Source organism: Panulirus ornatus, chromosome 3 (genome assembly GCF_036320965.1).
Source record: "Panulirus ornatus isolate Po-2019 chromosome 3, ASM3632096v1, whole genome shotgun sequence".
NCBI classification, from domain to species: Eukaryota; Metazoa; Arthropoda; class Malacostraca; order Decapoda; family Palinuridae; genus Panulirus; species Panulirus ornatus.
This window is the reverse complement of record NC_092226.1, coordinates 66,722,210-66,747,542: the sequence shown is the minus strand read 5'-3', so window position 1 is coordinate 66,747,542 and position 25,333 is coordinate 66,722,210. Positions and strand designations below refer to the sequence as shown.

The window sequence follows — 25,333 nt, the reverse complement described above, 5'->3', positions numbered from 1 at the left end:
CCTCGTTCCCTCCACCTCCGACACATATATTCTCTTGGTCAATCTTTCCTCACTCATTCTCTCCATGTGCCCGAACCATTTCAAAACACCCTCTTCTGCTCTCTCAACCACGCTCTTTTTATTTCCACACATCTCTCTTACCCTTACGTTACTTACTCGATCAAACCACCTCACACCACACATTGTCCTCAAACATCTCATTTCCAGCACATCCATCCTCCTGCGCACAACTCTATCCATAGCCCACGCCTCGCAACCATACAACATTGTTGGAACCACTATTCCTTCAAACATACCCATTTTTGCTTTCCGAGATAATGTTCTCGACTTCCACACATTCTTCAAGGCTCCCAGAATTTTCGCCCCCTCCCCCACCCTATGATCCACTTCCACTTCCATGGTTCCATCCGCTGCCAGATCCACTCCCAGATATCTAAAACACTTCACTTCCTCCAGTTTTTCTCCATTCAAACTTACCTCCCAATTGACTTGACCCTCAACCCTACTGTACCTAATAACCTTGCTCTTATTCACATTTACTCTTAACTTTCTTCTTTCACACACTTTACCAAACTCAGTCACCAGCTTCTGCAGTTTCTCACATGAATCAGCCACTATGTTTTCAAAATAGTTTGTGACACTTGTTTGTAAATAAAGGCTAACCTTACAGCGCATTTTTTTCTACCAAAATGATTTTTTCCAAATTTGGGAAATTTTGATATAATTGTAATTATGATTGATTTTATGTTATGGTAGTTGTAATGAAATTGCTATATACAAATGTATTTGTAAATATAATTGTAATTTAAGAAAATGGAGAGTATCTGTAACTAATTTAATTTTTAAAGCATAATTGCTCCAACCCCAGTCAAGTCTGTTGAGACCTGCCAAAACCTGATTAATATCAATCTCTTTTCTCTTTACTTTTTTTCACCCAAGGTGGCCTTGATTGGAGCATATTCTATCTGTGCCATGTTGGTCACAATAAAAAAAAAAGAAAACTCCTCACTTCCAAGTATTCAATTCTGTTCCTGCTACTGTGTATAATGCAGTTTCAGACAACAAGCTTCTGTAAATGGGATCCTGGGTTAATTGTATGGGGAAGGAGATCTATACTCATGGAGCACCATCTCTTGCAGTCTTTCTGTTACCATGCAACTTTTTAAACTTCTGTTTGATATTCACAATCTCACAATAGTGTTTTCCTTTTATTTAGTACTGCTATACCATGAAAGTCCTTCTTTACACATTTTCTATCAAGTATCTTGTTTGATTTCATGTTTCAGCCTTGAGTTATTGTATCCTTGCCTCTTTAAAGAACTGTTCAGCATCTGTAGCATCAAGCTGGTTTAGAACCTTAGAAGTTGTGATCAGGTCACTCCTCATTACACTGTCCAGTAACTAATTTTCATCACAAGTGGATTGTGGTGTTCTGATATAGCTTTGGATGCTGATTTTGAAAATGCAATCTGTTTTCTTGTATCATGTCCACTTCTCATGAGAGATTTAGCTTTGCAGAAAGATAAAGCTGAACTTTTAGCATCTTGTTTAAAAGAAAAATGTCTGCTCAAGAAGGACACTTGCATAACTTATTTCAAGAAAAGGAGTCAGACTTGCTTCTCATTCTTCCATGGATGGGCTTCTCTGTTTTTGCAACAACATTGATGCATTATTCCTCTGCTTATGCCAAGAGCATGATCCCTCTCAATGGCACTTGTTCATTGACTTGTCAAGGAAAAGTCTGAAAGCAGTGCTGCTCCACAATGGGAACGAGAAACTTTCCGTTCCTTAAGTACTTTCAGTGCACATGAAAGAGTGTTATGAGAACATGCAGGCACTCCTAGATGCCATGAAATAACGGAAAATTATGACTGGAAAATATGTGGGTACTTGAAAGTGATTGGCATGCTGATAGGAATGCAGTCAGGATTCATGAAATACTGCTGTTTTTCTATGCCTCTTGGATGGTCGAACAACTTCGAGGCCTTATGTAGAGTTGGACTGACCTCAACAAAGATCATATGAGCCAGTTGAAAGAAGGCGTCTTGGTTGGTTCGCAGATAAAGAAACTCCTGAAAGACCACAATTTCAGCACACATCTTGACTTGATGCTGGAGGCCTGGAACTCTTTTGGTTGTATATGTGAAAATTTCTTGGGAAACATAAGATCTCCAGATTTTTAAAGTGGCTTGAAAAGACTTCTGAAATCCTATTCTGCTGTGGGATGTAGGATGTTGCTCAAGGTGCATTTCTTCCGTTCACATTTAGATGTTTTTGCAAAGACCCTTGGACCTGTGTCTGGCGAACAAAGAGATCACTTCCGCCAGGACATCAGTGTGATGGAGCACTGATACCAGGGTTTCTGGAGTGAAGGAATGCTTGCAGATTACTGCTGGATGTTATACAGGGATGAATGTGAATCAAAGCACCATGGGAGGTCCAAAGCTCAGCACTTTTTGCTTGTGAAGAGCACTATAGGAGGTTACTTGCTCAATGTTTTTAGCTTGACCTTCTGGATAGTATTTTCTTTGTGTACCTTCTTCCTTGGAATATTAAATTTCTGCAATAAAAAGTTTGAACTGGTACAAATCTTATTTTACCTTCTCCCATGCATCATATAGCTGTGGTTGAAGTGAAAAAGTATGTATCTGTAAAAAGAAAATGAGAAATATCTGTAAAACTTTGTAAAAAGAAAATGAGAAAGTGTTGTACTGAATCAGACTAAAACTTTGTAATCTGCATCAGAAATAGGTCTAGAAAAGTTTCATTGCATCCTTGATGAGAAAAAAGTTCAATTTTGTTCACCAGCGTTATCTTTAACATTGTGGGAAATTTAAGGCCTTTAGTCCTGTTTTGTAATTCAACTCTTAATTTTTTTCTTCGGCATCATCCACTAATTAATTCGGATAAGAATCCATTCTTTCTTGCAAGAAGAGCATTGGTACCATAAGGCTCCTTATTCATTCCTTTCCACAAAGATAATCAGCCCATCTGAGGAGCGCTGCCCAATATTCCTGCCTGTAGATCTGTCTTCTTTACCAGCTTCATCAGTGGCCCAGTGTCAAATACTTAATGGCAGTTTAGATATAAACAATCCACCCAGCCATCTCTTTTGTTGCAAACAGAGCTCACTCTTGTATAAATCTAGAGGTTCATGACATGAATTTCCTGTTCAGCACATCCTCCTCGTCTCTATCCTCAGAGATGGGTATGACATTTGCTTTCTTTCATTCCCTTGGTGCATTTCCATTTTCCAGCATCTGCTTGAACCACATTTCTTTTGGTTTGTCAAGTTTGTCAGCACACATCACATCACACACAGAAATTTCATTGGAACCATGAGACTTATATGGGTCAAGACCCCTTAGTTTTCTGTTTGTCTTGTCTTTATATTACAGTACTTTTCATGACCCTCTTCTCATTACATTGCATTGGTGTTGGGTCTGTAGTGTCTTCCATTGTGAGAACAATTTTGAATTTGTCATTCATTTCCTCACATATCCTTACATCATCCACTGCATCCCTTAGCTCGATTATCATAAACAGCTTAGTCCTCCCGACACTGACCTTTGCAGCAGAAATGTGCATGGGATGAGCCATGGAGGTTCCAAGAATCCAGGCTGTGGAAATGGGCTACATGAAACGAGCATGTGGTATGACTAGATAAAATGAAAAAAGAAATGAATGGGTGTGAGAGATTTGGTATGGCAGGGAATGGAAAGGGATCAAATTGTGGAGTTGTAGAGTGGGTGAAACATTATACTTTGAGGTAGTTTGGGAATGTGGAAAGAATGGGAGGGGTGGAGTTTACAAAGAAAGTGTATGAAAATATGATTGAAGGGGTTGGTGTGAGAGGAAGATCACCTGTGTCATTGGGAAGTAGGATGAAGAAAGGTGGAAGAATATGTGGAATGGTGTATGTGAGTTGGGCATGTAAGGTCAGGTATAAGTAGAGGCTCTTTTGTCACAGCCTCCCCCTTGATGGAGTTCCCAGAGGGAGCGGGCATTGGAGATGTAGATTGAAAGATAGAGGGTAAGGACATACTATAAGTTTGTGCAGTGTGTAGAGCCATGTATTACATATGGAGTTTGGATTACATGTCATTAAAATTTCACATTCTTATTGGTGTACCTTCATGATCACAGTGTTATAGCAGGGATATATGTAAATTTCAGGTGCCTTGAAGCTCTAGCTCATCAGTACAATAGAGTGTATCCTCAAAATGAAACTAAGAGTGATTTAAGACATGGCAAGTGGATGCCAGTATGGGACTTGACATTAAGGTATGTTGTTTATATCTTTGTTTTCTTTTGGCCTTGTGAGGTCATGGTAGGTACAAATAACCAAGCCATACAGGGAAAATCCATTTTGTTTGGCTCTTCTCTCGGTCCACTCTCTTGGAAATTGCTGATACATAATACATGAAGGGAGGATTTCAAGTATCCTTGTTCCCACCCCACTTAGTTGCCTTCTGCAACACTCCGGAGATGTGTGGGTATTATTCTTTCCCCCAAATCCCAAGATGATTAAGGTAGGTACATGAAATTTTTTTTCTATCCTAGATACCTCTACTTCAGCAAAATGGTTTTTTGAAACAAAGAGACGCAACGTCATTTGCACACATCCAGTCCCTACAATTTATGTATAATATACCAGAATCAGAGACTGCCATCCACAGATTATGCCAGTATTCCCATTCTGATCTGGCTGCATCATTTAGAAAGCATTTCAAATCATTTTATGACTGTCTACATCCTAGTGTCAAGGACCTAAGTTTGGCACACCAGAATTTTAACTTATGGTGGGGTTCTGTTCCGGGACACCTGTTCCAAGTTGAACCCATTGTAAGCTGAATCATGGAAACCCATTTTATAAGGGATGTTATGTTCCTGACCAGAACTTTTCCCAATCTAACCATTATGGTGGCCTTTACTTTACCTGAAATGATTTACCACTCATGTACAGTACCACACTGGGTTTCCTTTCTCTCAAATGCAAATATGACAAAGCCACAAATTACACATGATGATGTACTTAAAGCAACCTTTGGCTGCTAAGCAACCAAAGAACCTTATCCCTCTCACAATGAAATGAAGATCACCCTCCCACCTCAGCATGCTTGGCATTCAGTTTTATGCAGCTGCACTAGACCCCTCTCACTCTTGACTAACTACCAACTGCCAATTAGAAATAAAATGCTTACACTTGTCTCACATCAGTAACCTATGTTCGTAGATGCCACCACTCCCAACAAGTATAACACTGACAAAACACATATGTACACAGTGAAATAACCTGACAAGCACCAGAGAAGAGAACTTTGAACCCAGTCTTAAACTCCAACCCACCACACATACACCAAACTCCCCTGGCAAATTCAAGTCAAACTCTCTCTTATGCTCTGGACATCGCCCATCTTCCCGACACTACAAACACCATTTCACCAGCTCCCAGGACCCTTCATTCCTAGGACACAGCTACCACAAAGGAGACACTGAGTGTTGCCCTGCAATGACCTCTCCTCGTCATCCACTGATAGGTTTTTTCTGCTTTTTAGCTAAGGGCTTCTCTAACAACTTCTGTTACTCTACCTTCCGTTCACTTTTCCACTCTGATGGTACTATAGCTGTCTCTCCTGTAGACAAAGCAACTCTCTTTGGTTCCTACTTCTCTAATTCCTCTAGAATGACTGTAACATTCCTTCACCCACTGATGCTTCTCTTACTAATCCTATACCCCTTCCCATAATCTCTTTTTGAACTGTCCAAAAAGCATTTCTTTCTCTGGACATGAACAAGGGTTATAATCCTGATAGCATCCATTCTTCTGTACTGAAAGAGTGTGCCTCTGAACTTGCATCTGTTCTTGCTCGTCTGTTCTGTTTCTGTTTAAAAACCAAAACTTTTCCTTCTCCTTGAAAGCATGCATTGATACACCCCATCCCTAAGAAGGGTAATTGTTTTGACCCCTCAAACTATCATCCTATTGCTTTGACATCTACCATTTCCAAAGTCCTTGAATCCCTCTTCAACTCCTGTATTCTGTAACACCTCGGAAATCACAGTCTTCTTTCTAATCACCAGTATGGCTTCCATGAGGTGAGATCCATTCATGATATTCTTTCCTATCTTACTAATGTCTGGTCATCATCCCTGAAAAATGTTCGGGAGTTAAGTGTATTTGCCCTCAGCTTATCTAAGGCTTTTGACAGGGTGTGGCATTGGGGTCTCATCCCTAAGCTCCCCTCCCTCACTTTGCTCCTTCATATCTAGCTTCCTCTCTGGCTGATCTATCTATGGAGTTGTTGATGGATCAGCCTCCCCCATTTCTCCATCAACAGCAGTACCCTTCAAGGTTCTGTCCTGTACTCTACACTTTTTCTTTATCAACGATTTCTTCTCCACAAATAACCAAGTGCACTCATACACTGACAATTCAACACTGCATTTATCCATATCCTTCAACTCTGCTCCTTCTTCTCTCACACGATCTGCATTTCATCTTGACACAGTCTCCTCTATAAACTCAGACTTGGACAGGATATCTCAGTGGGTTACAACTGACTCTTATATTTCTTTCTTGTATCTCCCCTGATGATGTGATTATTACATGAAAGTGCACTTGGGAACTTATCGTGTTTCATTTCCCCATGGACTTGTAGGTTTTGGTGCATTACACCTGACAGCTAGAGACTGAGTGTGAACAAAGATGGTCTTTTTTTGTATGTTCTCCTGGCACTACCTCCCTGAAGCAGGGGGTAGCGATGCTGTTTTCTGTGGGGCAGGGTAGTGCCAGGAATGGATGAAGGCACGTAAGTATGAATGTGTACATATGTATATATCCTCCCCTCCAGTTTTGACTTTTCCAAAAGGAACTGAGAAGGGGCCAAGTGAGGATATTCCCTCTAAGGCCCAGTCCTCTGTTCTTAACACTACCTTGCTAAAGCGGGAAATGGCGAATATGAATGAAAAAAAAAAATATATATATATATATATATATATATATATATATATATATATATATATATATATATATATATATATATATATATATATTTTTCATTTTCCCTAAATGATTTGGTAAACAGAGAAGAGGTAGTAAAAGCTTTGCGGAAGATGAAAGCCGGCAAGGCAGCAGGTTTGGATGGTATTGCAGTGGAATTTATTAAAAAAGGGGGTGACTGTATTGTTGACTGGTTGGTAAGGTTATTTAATGTATGTATGACTCATGGTGAGGTGCCTGAGGATTGGCGGAATGCTTGCATAGTGCCATTGTACAAAGGCAAAGGGGATAAGAGTGAGTGCTCAAATTACAGAGGTATAAGTTTGTTGAGTATTCCTGGTAAATTATATGGGAGGGTATTGATTGAGAGGGTGAAGGCATGTACAGAGCATCAGATTGGGGAAGAGCAGTGTGGTTTCAGAAGTGGTAGAGGATGTGTGGATCAGGTGTTTGCTTTGAAGAATGTATGTGAGAAATACTTAGAAAAGCAAATGGATTTGTATGTAGCATTTATGGATCTGGAGAAGGCATATGATAGAGTTGATAGAGATGCTCTGTGGAAGGTATTAAGAATATATGGTGTGGGAGGAAAGTTGTTAGAAGCAGTGAAAAGTTTTTATCGAGGATGTAAGGCATGTGTACGTGTAGGAAGAGAGGAAAGTGATTGGTTCTCAGTGAATGTAGGTTTGCGGCAGGGGTGTGTGATGTCTCCATGGTTGTTTAATTTGTTTATGGATGGGGTTGTTAGGGAGGTAAATGCAAGAGTTTTGGAAAGAGGGGCAAGTATGAAGTCTGTTGGGGATGAGAGAGCTTGGGAAGTGAGTCAGTTGTTGTTCGCTGATGATACAGCGCTGGTGGCGGATTCATGTGAGAAACTGCAGAAGCTGGTGACGGAGTTTGGTAAAGTGTGTGGAAGAAGAAAGTTAAGAGTAAATGTCAATAAGAGCAAGGTTATTAGGTACAGTAGGGTTGAGGGTCAAGTCAATTGGGAGGTGAGTTTGAATGGTGAGAGGCTGGAGGAAGTGAAGTGTTTTAGATATCTGGGAGTGGATCTGTCAGCGGATGGAACCATGGAAGCGGAAGTGGATCATAGGGTGGGGGAGGGGGCGAAAATTTTGGGAGCCTTGAAAAATGTGTGGAAGTCGAGAACATTATCCCGGAAAGCAAAAATGGGTATGTTTGAAGGAATAGTAGTTCCAACAATGTTGTATGGTTGCGAGGCGTGGGCTATGGATAGAGTTGTGCGTAGGAGGATGGATGTGCTGGAAATGAGATGTTTGAGGACAATGTGTGGTGTGAGGTGGTTTGATCGAGTAAGTAACGTAAGGGTAAGAGAGATGTGTGGAAATAAAAAGAGCGTGGTTGAGAGAGCAGAAGAGGGTGTTTTGAAGTGGTTTGGGCACATGGAGAGAATGAGTGAGGAAAGATTGACCAAGAGGATATATGTGTCGGAGGTGGAGGGAACGAGGAGAAGAGGGAGACCAAATTGGAGGTGGAAAGATGGAGTGAAAAGGATTTTGTGTGATCGGGGCCTGAACATGCAGGAGGGTGAAAGGAGGGCAAGGAATAGAGTGAATTGGAGCGATGTGGTATACAGGGGTTGACGTGCTGTCAGTGGATTGAATCAAGGCATGTGAAGCGTCTGGGGTAAACCATGGAAAGCTGTGTAGGTATGAATATTTGCGTGTGTGGACGTGTGTATGTACATGTGTATGGGGGGGGTTGGGCCATTTCTTTCGTCTGTTTCCTTGCGCTACCTCGCAAACGCGGGAGACAGCGACAAAGTATTAAAAAAAAAAAAAAAAAAAAAAAAAAAAAAAATATATATATATATATATATATATATATATATATATATATTTATCCCTGGGGATAGGGGAGAAAGAATACTTCCCACGTATTTCCTGTGTGTCGTAGAAGGCGACTAAAAGGGGAGGGAGCGGGGGGCTGGAAATCCTCCCCTCTCGCTTTTTTTTTTTTAATTTTCCAAAAGAAGGAACAGAGAAGGGGACCAGGTGAGGATACTCCCTCAAAGGCCCAGTCCTCTGTTCTTGACGCTTACCTCGCTAACGCGGGAAATGGCGAATAGTTTGAAAGAAAGAAAGAAATATATATATATTGTTGATTATCCCTGGGGATAGGGGAGAAAGAATACTTCCCATGTATTCCCTGCGTGTCGTAGAAGGCAACTAAAAGGGAAGGGAGCGGGGGGCTGGAAATCCTCCCCTCCTTTTTTTTTTTTTTTTTTTAATTTTCCAAAAGAAGGAACAGAGAAGGAGGCCAGGTTAGGATATTCCCTCAAAGGCCCAGTCCTCTGTTCTTAACGCTACCTCGCTAATGTGGGAAATGGTGAGTAGTATGAAAAGAGAAAATGTATTATTATTATTATTATTGGTATTATACTTAACTGCTGTTTCCTGCATCAGCGAGGTAGTGCAAGGAAACAAAGAATGGCCCAACCACTCATATACTTGTATGTATACATAAATGCCCATACACACGCACATACATACATATACTTATCAGTGTATACATACATATACATACATAGACACATACATATATATACACATGTATATATATTCTTACTTGCTGCCTCCATCCATTCCCATCACTACCCTACCACACAGGAAAATAGCATTGCTCCCCCCCTGCTTCAATGAGGTAGCACCAGGAAAATACAAAACAAGGCCACGTTCATTCACACTCAGTCTCTAGCTGTCAAGTGTAATGCTCCGAAACCATAGGTCGCTATCCACATCCAAGTCCCACAGACCTTTCCATGGTTTACCCCAGATGCTTCACATGCTCTGGTTCAGTCCATTGACATCACATCAACCCGGGTATACCGCATTGTTCCAATTCACTCTATTCCTTACATGCCTCTCACCCTCCTGTATGTTCAGGCCCTGATTGCTCAAAATCTTTTTCATTTTATCCTTCCACTTCCAATTTAGTCTCCCACTTCTCCTTGTTCTCTCCACCTCTGACACATATATCCTTTTTGTTGATATTTCCTCACTCTTTCTCTCCATGTGTCCAAACAATTTCAACACACCCTCTTCTGATCTCTCGACCACATTCTTTTTATTTCCACACTTCTCTCTTACCCTTTAATTACTTACTTGATCAAACCACCTCACACCACATATTGTCCTTAGACATTCCATTTCCAACACATCCGCCCTCTTTCACACAACACTACCTATAGCCCATGCCCCGAAACCACATAACATTGTTGGAGCTACTATTCCTTCAAACATAATCCATTTTTGCTCTCCAAGATAATGTTCTCTCCTTCGACACATTCTTCACCGCTCCCAAAACCTTCACCCCCTCCCCCACCCTGTGACTATCTTCCACTTCCCTGGTTCCATCCGCTGCTAAATCCACTCCCAAATATCGAAAACACGTCTCTTCCTCCAGTTTTCTCCATTCGAACTCACATCCTAGTTAACTTGTCCCTCAACCCTGCTGAATCTAATTGCCTTGCTCTTATTCACATTTACTCTCAACTTTCTCCTTTCACACACTTTTCCAAACTTAATCACCAACTTTTGCAATTTCTCACATGAATCAGCCACTGTCGCTGTATCATCAGCGAACAACAACTGACTCACTTCCCATGCCCTCTCATCCCCAACAGACTGCATACTTTCCCATCTCCAACCTCTTGCACTTACCTTCCTACCCACCCTGTCCATAAATAAATTGAACAACCATGGGGACATCATACTTCCGTGCTGCAGACCGACATTCACTGGTAACTAATCACTCTCCTCTCTCCCTAATTGTAGACATGCCTTACATCCTTGGAAATTTTTTTTCACTTCTTCCATCAACTTTTCTCCCACACCATATGCTCTTAAGACCCTCCTCAAAGCATCTCTATCAACCCTATCTTACGCCTTCTCCAGATCCATAAATGCCACATACAAATCCATCTGTTTTTCTAAGTATTTCTCACATACGTTCTTCAAAGCAAATACCTGATCCATGTGTCCTCTATCACCTCTGAAACCACTGCTCTTCCCCAGTCTGATGCTCTGTACATACCCACACCCTCTCAGTCCATACCCTCCCATACAATATCCCAGGAATACTCAACAAACTTGTGCCTCTGTAGTTTGAACACTCACCTTTATCCCCTTTGCCTTTGTACATTGGCATTACACATGCATTCTGCCAATCCTCAGGCACTTCACCATGGCCCATACATGCATTGAATATCCTTACCAACCAATCAGCAACACAGCCACCCCAGTACCATCCAAACCTGCCACTTTGCCAGCTTTCATCTTCCACAAAGCTTTTACTACCTCTTCTCTCTTAAACGAACCATTCTCCCTGACCCCCTCACTTTGCACTCCATCCCGACCAAATCATCCTATATCTGCCACTTTGTCATCAAACACATTCAACAAACCTTCAAAATACTCACTACATCTCCTTCTCACTTCATCACTACCTGTTATCACTGCCATCCATGTTCCCTTCACCGATGTTCCTATTCTTTCTCTTGTCTTATGCATGTTATTTACCTCCTTCTAGAACATCTTTTTATTCTGCCTAAAGTTTAATGATACTCTCCCACTCCAACTCTCATTAACCTCTTTTTCAACCCTTGCACCTTTCTCTTGACCTACCACTTTCTTTTATACATCTTCCAGTCCTCTTTCTTGTAAGTATCTTTCAAATGCCCTTCTTTTCTCTTTCAGCTGTCCTTCTTCATCTCACCACTCATTACCTTTTCTATTCTGCCCATCTCCCACTTTTCTCATGCCATATGCATCTTTTGCACATGCCATCACTGCTTCCCTAAATGCATCCCAGTCCTCACCCACTCCTCTCACATCATTTGCTCTCTCCTTTTGCCATTCTGCACTCAGTCTCTTTCGGTACTTCCTCACACAAGTGTCCTTTCCACAGCCCACTTACTGTCACCACTCTCTTCTCCCCAACATTTTCTCTTTGTTTTTGAAAACCTCTTTAAATCTTGTCCTTCGCCTCCACAAGATAGTGATTAGACATCCTTCCAGCTGCCCCTCTCTGCACATTTACATCCAAAAGTCTCTCTTCTACATGCCTTTCAATTAACATGTAATCCAATAATGCCGTTTGACCATCTCTCCTACTAACATACATGTACTTATGTATATCTCTATTTTTAAACCAGGTATTCCCAATCACTAATGTTTTTTCAGCATATATAGTCAGTTGTTGTTTGCTAATGATACAGCACTGGTGGCTGATTCAGGTGAGAAACTACAGGAGCTGGTGACTGAGTTTGGTAAACTGTGTGAAAGAAAGCTGAGAGTAATTGTGAATAAGAGCAAGGTTATTAGGTTTAGTAGGGTTGAGGGACAAGGAAATTAGGAGGTAAGTTTGAATGGAGAAAAACTGGAGGAAGTGAAGTGTCTTAGATATTTGGGAGTGGATTTGGCAGTGGATGGCACCATAGAAGCAGAAGTGAGTCACAGGGTGGGGGAGGGGGCAAAGGTTCTGGGTGTGTTGAAGAATGTTTGGAAGGCAAAAACGTTATTTCAGAGAGCACAAATGGGTATGTTTGAAAGAGTAGCGGTTCCAACAGTGTTATATTGTTGTGAGGCATGGGCTATAGATAGGGTTGTGCAGAGCAGGGTGGATGTGTTGGAAATGAAATGTTTGAGGACAATATGTGGTGTGAGGTTGGAAATAAAAAGAGTGTGGTTGAGAGAGCAGATGAGGGTGTTTTGAAATGGTTTGGTCACATGGAGAGAATGAGTGAGGAAAGATTGACCAAGAGGATATATGCATCAGAGGTGGAGGGAACGAGAAGTGGGAGACCAAATTGGAGGTGGAAAGATGGAGTGAAAAAGATTTTGAGTGATCAGGGCCTAAACATGCAGGAGGGTGAAAGGCGTGCAAGGAATAGAGTGAATTGGAACAATGTGGTATACCGGGGTCGACGTACTGTCAGTGGATTGAACCAGGGCATGAGAAGCATCTGGCGTAAACCATGGAAAGATACTCCCTCAAAGGCCCAGTCCTCTGTTCTTGACGCTTACCTCGCTAACGCGGGAAATGGCGAATAGTTTGAAAGAAAGAAAGAAATATATATATATTGTTGATTATCCCTGGGATAGGGGAGAAAGAATACTTCCCATGTATTCCCTGCGTGTCGTAGAAGGCAACTAAAAGGGAAGGGAGCGGGGGGCTGGAAATCCTCCCCTCCTTTTTTTTTTTTTTTTTAATTTTCCAAAAGAAGGAACAGAGAAGGAGGCCAGGTTAGGATATTCCCTCAAAGGCCCAGTCCTCTGTTCTTAACGCTACCTCCGCTAATGTGGAAATGGTGAGTAGTATGAAAAGAGAAAATGTATTATTATTATTATTATTGGTATTATACTTAACTGCTGTTTCCTGCATCAGCGAGGTAGTGCAAGGAAACAAAGAATGGCCCAACCACTCATATACTTGTATGTATACATAAATGCCCATACACACGCACATACATACATATACTTATCAGTGTATACATACATATACATACATAGACACATACATATATATACACATGTATATATATTCTTACTTGCTGCCTCCATCCATTCCCATCACTACCCTACCACACAGGAAAATAGCATTGCTCCCCCCCTGCTTCAATGAGGTAGCACCAGGAAAATACAAAACAAGGCCACGTTCATTCACACTCAGTCTCTAGCTGTCAAGTGTAATGCTCCGAAACCATAGGTCGCTATCCACATCCAAGTCCCACAGACCTTTCCATGGTTTACCCCAGATGCTTCACATGCTCTGGTTCAGTCCATTGACATCACATCAACCCGGGTATACCGCATTGTTCCAATTCACTCTATTCCTTACATGCCTCTCACCCTCCTGTATGTTCAGGCCCTGATTGCTCAAAATCTTTTTCATTTTATCCTTCCACTTCCAATTTAGTCTCCCACTTCTCCTTGTTCTCTCCACCTCTGACACATATATCCTTTTTGTTGATATTTCCTCACTCTTTCTCTCCATGTGTCCAAACAATTTCAACACACCCTCTTCTGATCTCTCGACCACATTCTTTTTATTTCCACACTTCTCTCTTACCCTTTAATTACTTACTTGATCAAACCACCTCACACCACATATTGTCCTTAGACATTCCATTTCCAACACATCCGCCCTCTTTCACACAACACTACCTATAGCCCATGCCCCGAAACCACATAACATTGTTGGAGCTACTATTCCTTCAAACATAATCCATTTTTGCTCTCCAAGATAATGTTCTCTCCTTCGACACATTCTTCATCGCTCCCAAAACCTTCACCCCCTCCCCCACCCTGTGACTATCTTCCACTTCCCTGGTTCCATCCGCTGCTAAATCCACTCCCAAATATCGAAAACACGTCTCTTCCTCCAGTTTTCTCCATTCGAACTCACATCCTAGTTAACTTGTCCCTCAACCCTGCTGAATCTAATAGCCTTGCTCTTATTCACATTTACTCTCAACTTTCTCCTTTCACACACTTTTCCAAACTTAATCACCAACTTTTGCAATTTCTCACATGAATCAGCCACTGTCGCTGTATCATCAGCGAACAACAACTGACTCACTTCCCATGCCCTCTCATCCCCAACAGACTGCATACTTTCCCATCTCCAACCTCTTGCACTTACCTTCCTACCCACCCTGTCCATAAATAAATTGAACAACCATGGGGACATCATACTTCCGTGCTGCAGACCGACATTCACTGGTAACTAATCACTCTCCTCTCTCCCTAATTGTAGACATGCCTTACATCCTTGGAAATTTTTTTTCACTTCTTCCATCAACTTTTCTCCCACACCATATGCTCTTAAGACCCTCCTCAAAGCATCTCTATCAACCCTATCTTACGCCTTCTCCAGATCCATAAATGCCACATACAAATCCATCTGTTTTTCTAAGTATTTCTCACATACGTTCTTCAAAGCAAATACCTGATCCATGTGTCCTCTATCACCTCTGAAACCACTGCTCTTCCCCAGTCTGATGCTCTGTACATACCCACACCCTCTCAGTCCATACCCTCCCATACAATATCCCAGGAATACTCAACAAACTTGTGCCTCTGTAGTTTGAACACTCACCTTTATCCCCTTTGCCTTTGTACATTGGCATTACACATGCATTCTGCCAATCCTCAGGCACTTCACCATGGCCCATACATGCATTGAATATCCTTACCAACCAATCAGCAACACAGCCACCCCAGTACCATCCAAACCTGCCACTTTGCCAGCTTTCATCTTCCACAAAGCTTTTACTACCTCTTCTCTCATAAACGAACCATTCTCCCTGACCCCCTCACTTTGCACTCCATCCCGACCAAATCATCCTATATCTGCCACTTTGTCATCAAACACATTCAACAAACCTTCAAAATACTCACTACATCTCCTTCTCACTTCATCACTACCTGTTATCACTGCCATCCATGTTCCCTTCACCGATGTTCCTATTCTTTCTCTTGTCTTATGCATGTTATTTACCTCCTTCTAGAACATCTTTTTATTCTGCCTAAAGTTTAATGATACTCTCCCACTCCAACTCTCATTAACCTCCTTTTCAACCCTTGCACCTTTCTCTTGACCTACCACTTTCTTTTATACATCTTCCAGTCCTCTTTCTTGTAAGTATCTTTCAAATGCCCTTCTTTTCTCTTTCAGCTGTCCTTCTTCATCTCACCACTCATTACCTTTTCTATTCTGCCCATCTCCCACTTTTCTCATGCCATATGCATCTTTTGCACATGCCATCACTGCTTCCCTAAATGCATCCCAGTCCTCACCCACTCCTCTCACATCATTTGCTCTCTCCTTTTGCCATTCTGCACTCAGTCTCTTTCGGTACTTCCTCACACAAGTGTCCTTTCCACAGCCCACTTACTGTCACCACTCTCTTCTCCCCAACATTTTCTCTTTGTTTTTGAAAACCTCTTTAAATCTTGTCCTTCGCCTCCACAAGATAGTGATTAGACATCCTTCCAGCTGCCCCTCTCTGCACATTTACATCCAAAAGTCTCTCTTCTACATGCCTTTCAATTAACATGTAATCCAATAATGCCGTTTGACCATCTCTCCTACTAACATACATGTACTTATGTATATCTCTATTTTTAAACCAGGTATTCCCAATCACTAATGTTTTTTCAGCATATATAGTCAGTTGTTGTTTGCTAATGATACAGCACTGGTGGCTGATTCAGGTGAGAAACTACAGGAGCTGGTGACTGAGTTTGGTAAACTGTGTGAAAGAAAGCTGAGAGTAATTGTGAATAAGAGCAAGGTTATTAGGTTTAGTAGGGTTGAGGGACAAGGAAATTAGGAGGTAAGTTTGAATGGAGAAAAACTGGAGGAAGTGAAGTGTCTTAGATATTTGGGAGTGGATTTGGCAGTGGATGGCACCATAGAAGCAGAAGTGAGTCACAGGGTGGGGGAGGGGGCAAAGGTTCTGGGTGTGTTGAAGAATGTTTGGAAGGCAAAAACGTTATTTCAGAGAGCACAAATGGGTATGTTTGAAAGAGTAGCGGTTCCAACAGTGTTATATTGTTGTGAGGCATGGGCTATAGATAGGGTTGTGCAGAGCAGGGTGGATGTGTTGGAAATGAAATGTTTGAGGACAATATGTGGTGTGAGGTTGGAAATAAAAAGAGTGTGGTTGAGAGAGCAGATGAGGGTGTTTTGAAATGGTTTGGTCACATGGAGAGAATGAGTGAGGAAAGATTGACCAAGAGGATATATGCATCAGAGGTGGAGGGAACGAGAAGTGGGAGACCAAATTGGAGGTGGAAAGATGGAGTGAAAAAGATTTTGAGTGATCAGGGCCTAAACATGCAGGAGGGTGAAAGGCGTGCAAGGAATAGAGTGAATTGGAACAATGTGGTATACCGGGGTCGACGTACTGTCAGTGGATTGAACCAGGGCATGAGAAGCATCTGGCGTAAACCATGGAAAGTTCTCTGGGGCCTGGATGTGGAAAGGGAGCTGTGGTTTCGGTGCATTATTACATGACAGCTAGAGACTTGAGTGTGAACGAATGGGGCCTTTGTTGTCTTTCCCTAGCGCTACCTTGCACACATGAGGGAGGAGGGGGATGTTATTCCATGTGTGGCGAGGTGGTGATGGGAATAAATAAAGGCAGAAAGTATGAATTATGTACATGTGTATATATGTATATGTTTGTGTGTGTATATATATGTGTACATTGAGATGTATAGGTATGTATATTTGCGTGTGTGGACGTGTATGTATATACATGTGTATGTGGGTGGGTTGGGCCATTCTTTCGTCTGTTTCCTTGCGCTACCTCACTAACGCGGGAGACAGCGACAAAGCAAAATAAACATAAAATGAATGAATATATATATGTATACTTTTTTTCTTACATATTTGTTATTTTCCATGTTAGCGAGGTTGCGTTAAGAACAGAGATTGAGCCTTAGAGAGAATATCCTCGCTTGGCCCCATTCTCTGTTTCTTTTGGAAAATTTGAGAGCGGGAGGGGAGGATTTCTAGCTACCCGCTCCCTCCCCTTTTAGTCACCACCAACAACACACAAGGTAACATCAGGAATAAACTGTCAGTAGCTTCGTTGCACAAATCCATGCTTTTACTGTTAAATATGATGGTCTGAAATCAAGCAACGAGAGACTGGATTTGTGTAAGTGGGTCTGAAACCAAACAACGAGAGACTGGATCTGTGTTAATGAGATCATTTTTCATACATTCCTGACACTAGCTAGAGACTGGATCTGTGTAAATGAGATAATATTTCATGTGTTCCTGACACTCTTCGGCTAAACTGGGAAAGGGAGTAAAACTAAGAAAAGTATGGGAAAGAAACATGATAGATGATAGCATATTTAATCGTAAATCAAACAGATGATAAGATTATGATATTCATCACTCCAATTTGTTAGGACATAACCTCTATATGTGTCTTTGCTCGGGCTAGTATGTGTTAACTTCTAGATGTGTTTTTCATCAGGTTGGTGAGTGGTAAACAATGCAGCAGATATGGCATGGAACTTTTGCAAACCTTGATGAACACAGAGCTTGTTTATCCAAGTTCTGCTGTCTTCAAGCTCTTTCTTCAGGTATATATTTAGATGTATTTTTTGTTTTTGATTATTTTAAAAGTAAGGGACTTTTTGAGTATAAAGGAAAACCATTTGATTTTTACTCCAAACCCAAGGACCCTTTTTATGGGGCTTCTGGTGTTTTGAGGCTGCAGGAGTAGTGGAATGATGGAATTCTATCGAGAGAAAAGGTCTTTGACAAGACTTTACTTCTATTTTTAATCACAGTATGATGGTTAGTAGTAGATTCAGGATTCATTTGGGTAAAACTGAAAGTGGATAGATAAAGATGGGTGATTATTGGTGCCTATGCACCTGGTCATGAGAAGAATGATCATGAGAGGCAAGTGTTTTGGGAGCAGCTGAGTGTGTTAGCAGCTTTGATGCATGGGACAGGGTTACAGTGATGGGTGATTTAAGTGTGAAGGTGAGTAATGTGGCAGTTGAATGTATAATTGGTGCACATGGGGTGTTCAGTGTTGTAAATGGAAATGGTGAAGAGCTTGTGGATTTGTGTGATGAAAAAAGACTAGTGAATGGCAATACCTAGTTTAAAAAGAGAGATATACATAAGTATACGTATATGAGTAGGCGAGATGGTCAAGGGGCATTATTGAATTACGTGTTAATTGAAAGGCATGCAAAAGAGAGACTTTTGGGTGGTAATGTGCTGAGGGGCAGCTGGAGAGATGTCTGATCGCTATCTTGTGGAGGTGAAGATTTGTCGAGGCTTTCAAAAAAGAAGAGAGAATGTTGGGGAGAAGAGAGTGGTGAGAGTAAGTGAGCTTGGGAAGGAGACTTGTGTGAGGAAGTACCAGGAGAGATTGAGTGTAGAATGGCAAAAGGTGAGAGCAAATGACACGAGGGGAGTGGGTGAGGAATGGGATGTATTTAGGGAGGCAGTGATGGCTTGTGCAAAAGATGCATGTGGCATGAGAAAGGTAGGAGGTTGGCAGATTAGAAAGGGTAGTGAGTGGTGGGGTGAAGAAGTAAGGTTTTTAGTGAAAGAGAAAAGAGAGCTGTTTGGACAATACTTGCGGGGAAGTAGTACAGATGACTGGGAGATGTATAAAAGAAAGCGGCAGGAGGTCAAGAGAAAGGTGCAAGGGTTGAAAAAGAGAGCAAATGAGAGTTGGGTTGAGAGAATGTCATTGAATTTTAGGGAGAATAAAAAGATGTTTTGGATGGCGGTAAATAATGTGTGTAAGACGAGAATGAATGGAAACATCGTTGAAGGGGACATGGGGGCAGTAATAGCAGATAGTGATGAAGTGAGTATTTTTTTGAAGGTTTGTTGAATGTGTTTGATGACAGAGTGGCAGATATAGGGTGTTTTGGTCCGGGGTGTGTGTGTGTGTGTGTGAAGTGAGAGAGTTGGGGAGAATGGTTCGGGAAAGAGAGAAGAGGTAGTGAAAGCTTTGCAGAAGATGAAAGGTGGCAAGGCAGCAGGTTTGGATGGTATTGCAGTGGAATTTATTGAAAAAGGGGGTGACTGTGTTGTTGATTGGTTGGTAAGGATATTCGTTGTATGTATGGACCATGATGAAGTGCCTGAGGATTGGCAGAATGCATGTATATTGCCATTGTACAAAGGCGAAAGGGATAAGGGTGAGTGTCAAACTACAGATGCAGAAGTTTGTTGAGTATTCTTGTGAAATTATTTGGGAAGGTATTGATTGAGAGGGTGAAGGCATGTACAGAGCATCAGACTGGGGAAGAGCAGTGTAGTCTCAGAAGTGGTAGAGGATGTTTGGATCAGGTGTTTGCTTTGAAGAATGTATGTGAGAAATACTTAGGGAAAGAGGTGGATTTGTATGTAGCATTTATGGATCTGGAGAAGGCATATGATAGGGTTGATAGAGATGCTTTGTGGAGGGTTTTAAGAGTATACGGTATGGGAGGTAAGTTGCTAGAAGCAGTGAAAAGTTCTTACCAAGGATGTAAGGCATATGTATGAGTAGGAACAGAGAAAAGTGTTTGGTTCCCAGTGAATGTCAATTTGTGGCAGGGGTGTGTGATGTCCCCATGGTTGTTTAATTTGTTTATGATGGGGTGGTTAGGGGGGTAAATGCAAGAGTTTTGGAGAGAGGGGCAAGTATATAGTCTGTTGGGGATGAGAATGCCTGGTAAGTGAGTCAGTTGTTGTTCTCTGATGATACAGCTCTAGTGGCTGATTCGTGTGAGAAACTGCATAAGTTGGTGACTTGAGTTTGGAAAAGTGTGTGAAAGGAGAAAGTTGAAAGTAAATGTGAATAAGAGCAAGATTATTAGGTTTAGTAGGGTTGAGGGACAAGTTAATTGGGATGTAAGTTTCAATGGAGAAAAATAGGAGGAAGTGAAGTGTTGTAGATATCTTGGAGTGGACTTGGCAGCAGATGGAACCATGGAAGTGGAAGTGAGTCAGAGGGTGGGGGAGGGGACAAAGGTTTTGGGAGCATTGAAGAATGTGTGAAAGGAGAGAACCTTATCTTGGAGAGCAAAAATGGGTATGTTTGAGGGAATAGTAGTTCCACCAATGTTATATCATTGTGAGGCATGGGCTATAGTTAAGGTTGTACAGAGGAGGGTGGATGTGTCTGAAATGAAATGCCTGAGGACAATATATGTTGTGAGGTTGGTTTAAGTGAGTAAGTATTGAAAGGATAAGCGAGATGTGCTGAAATAAAGTGTGGTTGAGAGAGCAGAAGAGGGCGTGTTGAAATGGTTTGGATATATGGAGAGAATGAGTGGTGAAAGATTGACAAAAAGATTACACTTGTCAGAGGTGGAGGGAGCAAGAAGAAGCTGGAAACCAAATAGGAGTTGGAAGGATGGAGTGAAAAAGATTTTGAGCAACTGGGGCCTGAACATACAGGAGGATGAGAGGCGTGTAAGGAGTAGAGTGAATTGGAATGATATGGTATCCCGAGGTCGACCTGCTGTCATTGGACTGAACCAGGGCATGTGAAACGTGTGGGGTAAAGCATGGAAAGGTGTGTGGGGCCTGGATGTGGATAGGGAGTTGTGGTTTCGGTGCATTACACATTACAGCTTGAGAATGGATGTCAGCAGATGTGGCCTTTCTTCATCTTTTCCTGGCACTGCCTTGCTAACTTGGGAAACTGTGATCAAGCATGAAAATTTAAAAGACTAGAGTCTGTTTACATGGTATTTTTACTGTGCCATCATGAAAATAGTCCAGGGACATTCCTTTTTGTGGATGTATTGTGTACTTTGTCTCAAAAAGGTATTGACAGAGGGCTTTGCATATTCAACCAGATGCATACCAGGACTAAGACATACATGAAGACTTCTTTTTTTCGACTGTACTTGATAGGGTGATAAGGAAGACGAGCCAGAAGTGAAAATGTGGAATGAAAAGAGGGCAGTACGGAATAGGAGGTTTGTTATTTGATTTTAATGCAGATGGTGCAGGAATAGTAGTGGAATTGACAAAACCACATAAACACATGAAGGATTTAGGAGGGTATATGAGAAAAGAACACTTAACATGAATACAAGTTGAAGGAAAATTGTTGCATTAGATAAAGCGTGTATTAGTGTGCATCATGGTTGGTTAGATATAGGAGCAAAAAGCTGCTTAAGATTTTTTTTTTTTTTAAATTTTGGTAGCAGTGTAGCTATAGAATAAATAGTGAAAGAAAAGCTTAGATATTGGTGTTGAAGGGCAGGCAGGTTGCCTGTGTTTTCAGATAAGATCTTGAAATTAAAAATATGAGAGCCTTTATATTCAGCAAGGTGTTTAGAAATGGGCAAACCCTACATTATGTCCTTTTATAGTATTTTCATGTTTAGTAGAATGTTTGAATTTAGCTAGATTTTCAAAGTAGTGGATATATGTAATAGTATTTTGATAATGTTGTAAAAGCATTACTTGAAAGTTCCCTTTGTATTTTCAGGGTCATACAGATATGAATGAAACGGCAATCTCTACCCTTCTGATTTCACTCTCTTTGATGCCACTTCCCAAACATTTCAAGGTAATTAAAAGATGATGTTATAAAAGCAAGTTATTTCTCATAAAGCCTTGTATCATCATCATTATATAGTAAATATATACTTGTATGTAAGACATAACACTTCATGCAGATTAATGTGAGTTGCTATATTGAAAGATTTGTTGTTCTTAAGAAAATGTTTACTACTGTATAATTTGTCTCTTATAATATATAGGGGATTGATAATGTTGATAAACATCTCTTTGGCACATGATTTCATTTCATATTGCATTTTATTTCATATTCCAGGGGAATAGGGAATCATTTATTTGATACTGATATGGTTAGGATTAGTTTACAAATACAGCATTAAGTAGTAGTCAGTAGGCAGCCATTGACCAGGGAGGTACGTCACTAGTACTCCCCACCTGGTTATTGGGAGGGTTACTGATGGCTTTGTAGTGAGTCAGCACTTCATTGGTTGTCAGGTTGCACTCCCCTGACTCAGGTAGCTGTCTTTTCTTTCTTCCTCACTTATATGTAGACTACTGGCATTCTGTCAACAGATATACAGTCTATCCTTATCACACATATCACATGACATTGTTTAACTCTCACTGCTCATTCTTTGAAACTTGATTTTCTTGGGGTGAGCACTGTGCACTCACCCTGCCTTTTGCCAAAATGGTAGGAGTAATAGGTTGGAGTAGTAGTCAGGAGTATTAGATAGAATCAGTAGGTAGAAGTAGTAGGTAGGAACATTAGGCAGGTGCAATTAGTAGAGGCAGGAACATTAGATAGACTCAGTAGGAACATTAGGTTAGAGCCTCTTCAAATGCTGTGTCAGAGTTGTCCTCAGCCAGTGTCCTGTTAAAGTTGAAGTGCTAAAGGCTAAGAGTGGCACGAGTTCGTTAGTTAAGGAGGCTCTGTTGCTGTGTCTACCACCCAGAGGTAGTTGTAGAAGGGAACAGGCATCAGAGATGTAGCTGTGGTTTTGGTGCATTACTCATGACAGCTAGAGAATGGATTTGAGCAAATGTGGCTCTTTTGCTTTTTTTTTTTTTTTTGTCTTCCTGGTGCTATCTCACATGCTGCGAATGGTGATCAAGTATTTGAAAAAGAAATAGTACTGTAATGTGTGTGTTTAATCAGCATTTCTGATGATAACTTTATGAAAATAGGGGTTGTAGACCAAGAAAGTTTTAAAGTGAAATGTAAAGAAAAGCTGAGTGAATGCAAATGCCTATGGATATATTTGACAAGTGATACAATTTTGCAGTGTTAGTTAGAATGTGTGCTGAAGAAAGGGAGAGAGAGTGTGCACATAGATATATTTTATGAAAGAGAATCATTGATAGGTGTGTGTGAAACTCAGATGTAGGGTAATGGAATTTGTTTGCAATGGTTGTACACCTTTTAAAACATCCATGTTTGAGATTTTTGAATGTTAGACAAAAGAAATGAGACTTGTATTGATAAGAAGTTATAAGACTTATGATGAAAATGAAAGATGGGTGTTATGAAAGATTGATTGATTGTAAATATTTTTGCCTGATGCTGTTAATCGAGAACTTTGTTAACCAACTGAACAATCTGTTCATTATTATAAATCATAGGACATTTTCTTTGCATTGAAACATTTTATTATGTCCTCTTTTGCAAGCTCAGTTAAACTTCTTGTATCTTTTAGAATGAATCAGCTGTACTATCAGAGGATCAAGTGAAGGATGCAAGACTTAACCTTCTTGATGCACTGCTGCCACTTCAGAATGAAGGTATGAATCAGGTAAACTTCGTAATACTTGTGATTAGTGTGTTTGAATATAAAAGGTGAAAATTCATTTGAAATAATTCAGTTGTTCATATTAAGAATCATATGTATCATGAACTCTTAGGTGGTGCAGTGATGGGAAGTTTGGATTCAGTGGCATCACTAGAAAATCCATTGCTGTTAGCACAACTTCTTCTGATTTTACGTCATAGAGATCCAAGATGCGCACAGGTAAGAAATAACAGTTGGAACTTTTGTATCTGCAATTAAATTTTGAAATATATGTCATCCCTCAGTGGTTGCTCATTACTGTGTTTAATGTTTGAGAGGTTGTGTACTAATTCATTGTCTATATCCATCACCATCATTCAACTCCATTCTCAACTTTCATTAAGTTGATTAGATACATATAGCTTCTGAAGTCACTCTACACATGCTCAACCCATGCCCAGTGTTCAAAAGGGGAACATGGACTTTTGCACTTTTTTGTTTTTGTTTTGTTTTTTGCTTTTTGTTTCTAGTCTTTGCATGTGTTCGTGGGACACTGCCTCAGAAAGAAGTGGACTTTTAATTCCCTTCAACTTTTATCTCATATTTATCAGTTTTGCAAACACTAGATATTCTCTGGAAATAGAGTTAGGACTGTCTAAACTTTATCGTTTGAGCGGGTAATTACTGGCTTTTCTCACATGTCACTATTCTCCCAATATGACCGCAGCAGCTATGTTTCTGTCTCGTGCATTATTATTCTTTTACTTATTTGTTTTTTATGTTTCGTGTAATTTATAATCATGCGTTTGAGTGATTGTAAGTGTTACTGGACTCTCCCTGCTTGTGGTTATGCTATAAAGGAAAAGTAATCATCAGTAAGGTTGTACCATTGCAGTGTCATTTCATCTAATTGCTTATAACTCCAAAGGAGTCCATCCATTTTTTGCTATGGATTGTAGAGCAGCTTGAAAGAGAAACTTGAAACTTGCTCATTACTGTGTTTGATATTTAAGAGGTTGTTCATTGTCTATATCCATCACCATCATTTAACTCCATTCTCAACTTTCATTAAGTGGATTAGGTGGGTTGAGCATGTGTTTAATGATAGAGTGGCAGATATAGGGTGTTTTGGTCGAGGTGGTGTGCAAAGTGAGAGGGTAAGGGAGAATGATTTGGTAAACAGAGAAGAGGTAGTAAAAGCTTTGCGGAAGATGAAAGCCGGCAAGGCAGCGGGTTTGGATGATATTGCCGTGGAATTAATTAAAAAGGGGGTGACTATTGTTGACTGGTTGGTAAGGTTATTTAATGTATGTATGTATATGTGCATGTGTGGATGTGTATGTATATACATGTGTATGTGGGTGGGTTAGGCCATTCTTTCGTCTGTTTCCTTGCACTACCTCGCTAACGCAGGAGACAGCAACAAAGTATGATAAAATATAAGAAATGACTCATGGTGAGGTGTATGAGGATTGGCAGAATGCTTGCATAGTGTCATTGTACAAAGGCAAAGGGGATA

General features: G+C 40.8%; 1 protein-coding gene across 1 annotated transcript in view; it reads left to right on the top strand.

The window, feature by feature from the left end:
• tefu (Serine/threonine-protein kinase tefu) overlaps window positions 1-25,333 on the top strand; it is a 307,455-nt gene that overhangs the window by 57,144 nt on the left and 224,978 nt on the right. The window contains exons 12-16 of the mRNA XM_071688722.1: window positions 4,177-4,284; window positions 18,024-18,132; window positions 22,014-22,094; window positions 23,743-23,827; window positions 23,948-24,054. Of these exons, the coding sequence (XP_071544823.1) occupies window positions 4,177-4,284; window positions 18,024-18,132; window positions 22,014-22,094; window positions 23,743-23,827; window positions 23,948-24,054 (490 nt within the window). The remainder of the gene's footprint in view (window positions 1-4,176; window positions 4,285-18,023; window positions 18,133-22,013; window positions 22,095-23,742; window positions 23,828-23,947; window positions 24,055-25,333) is intronic.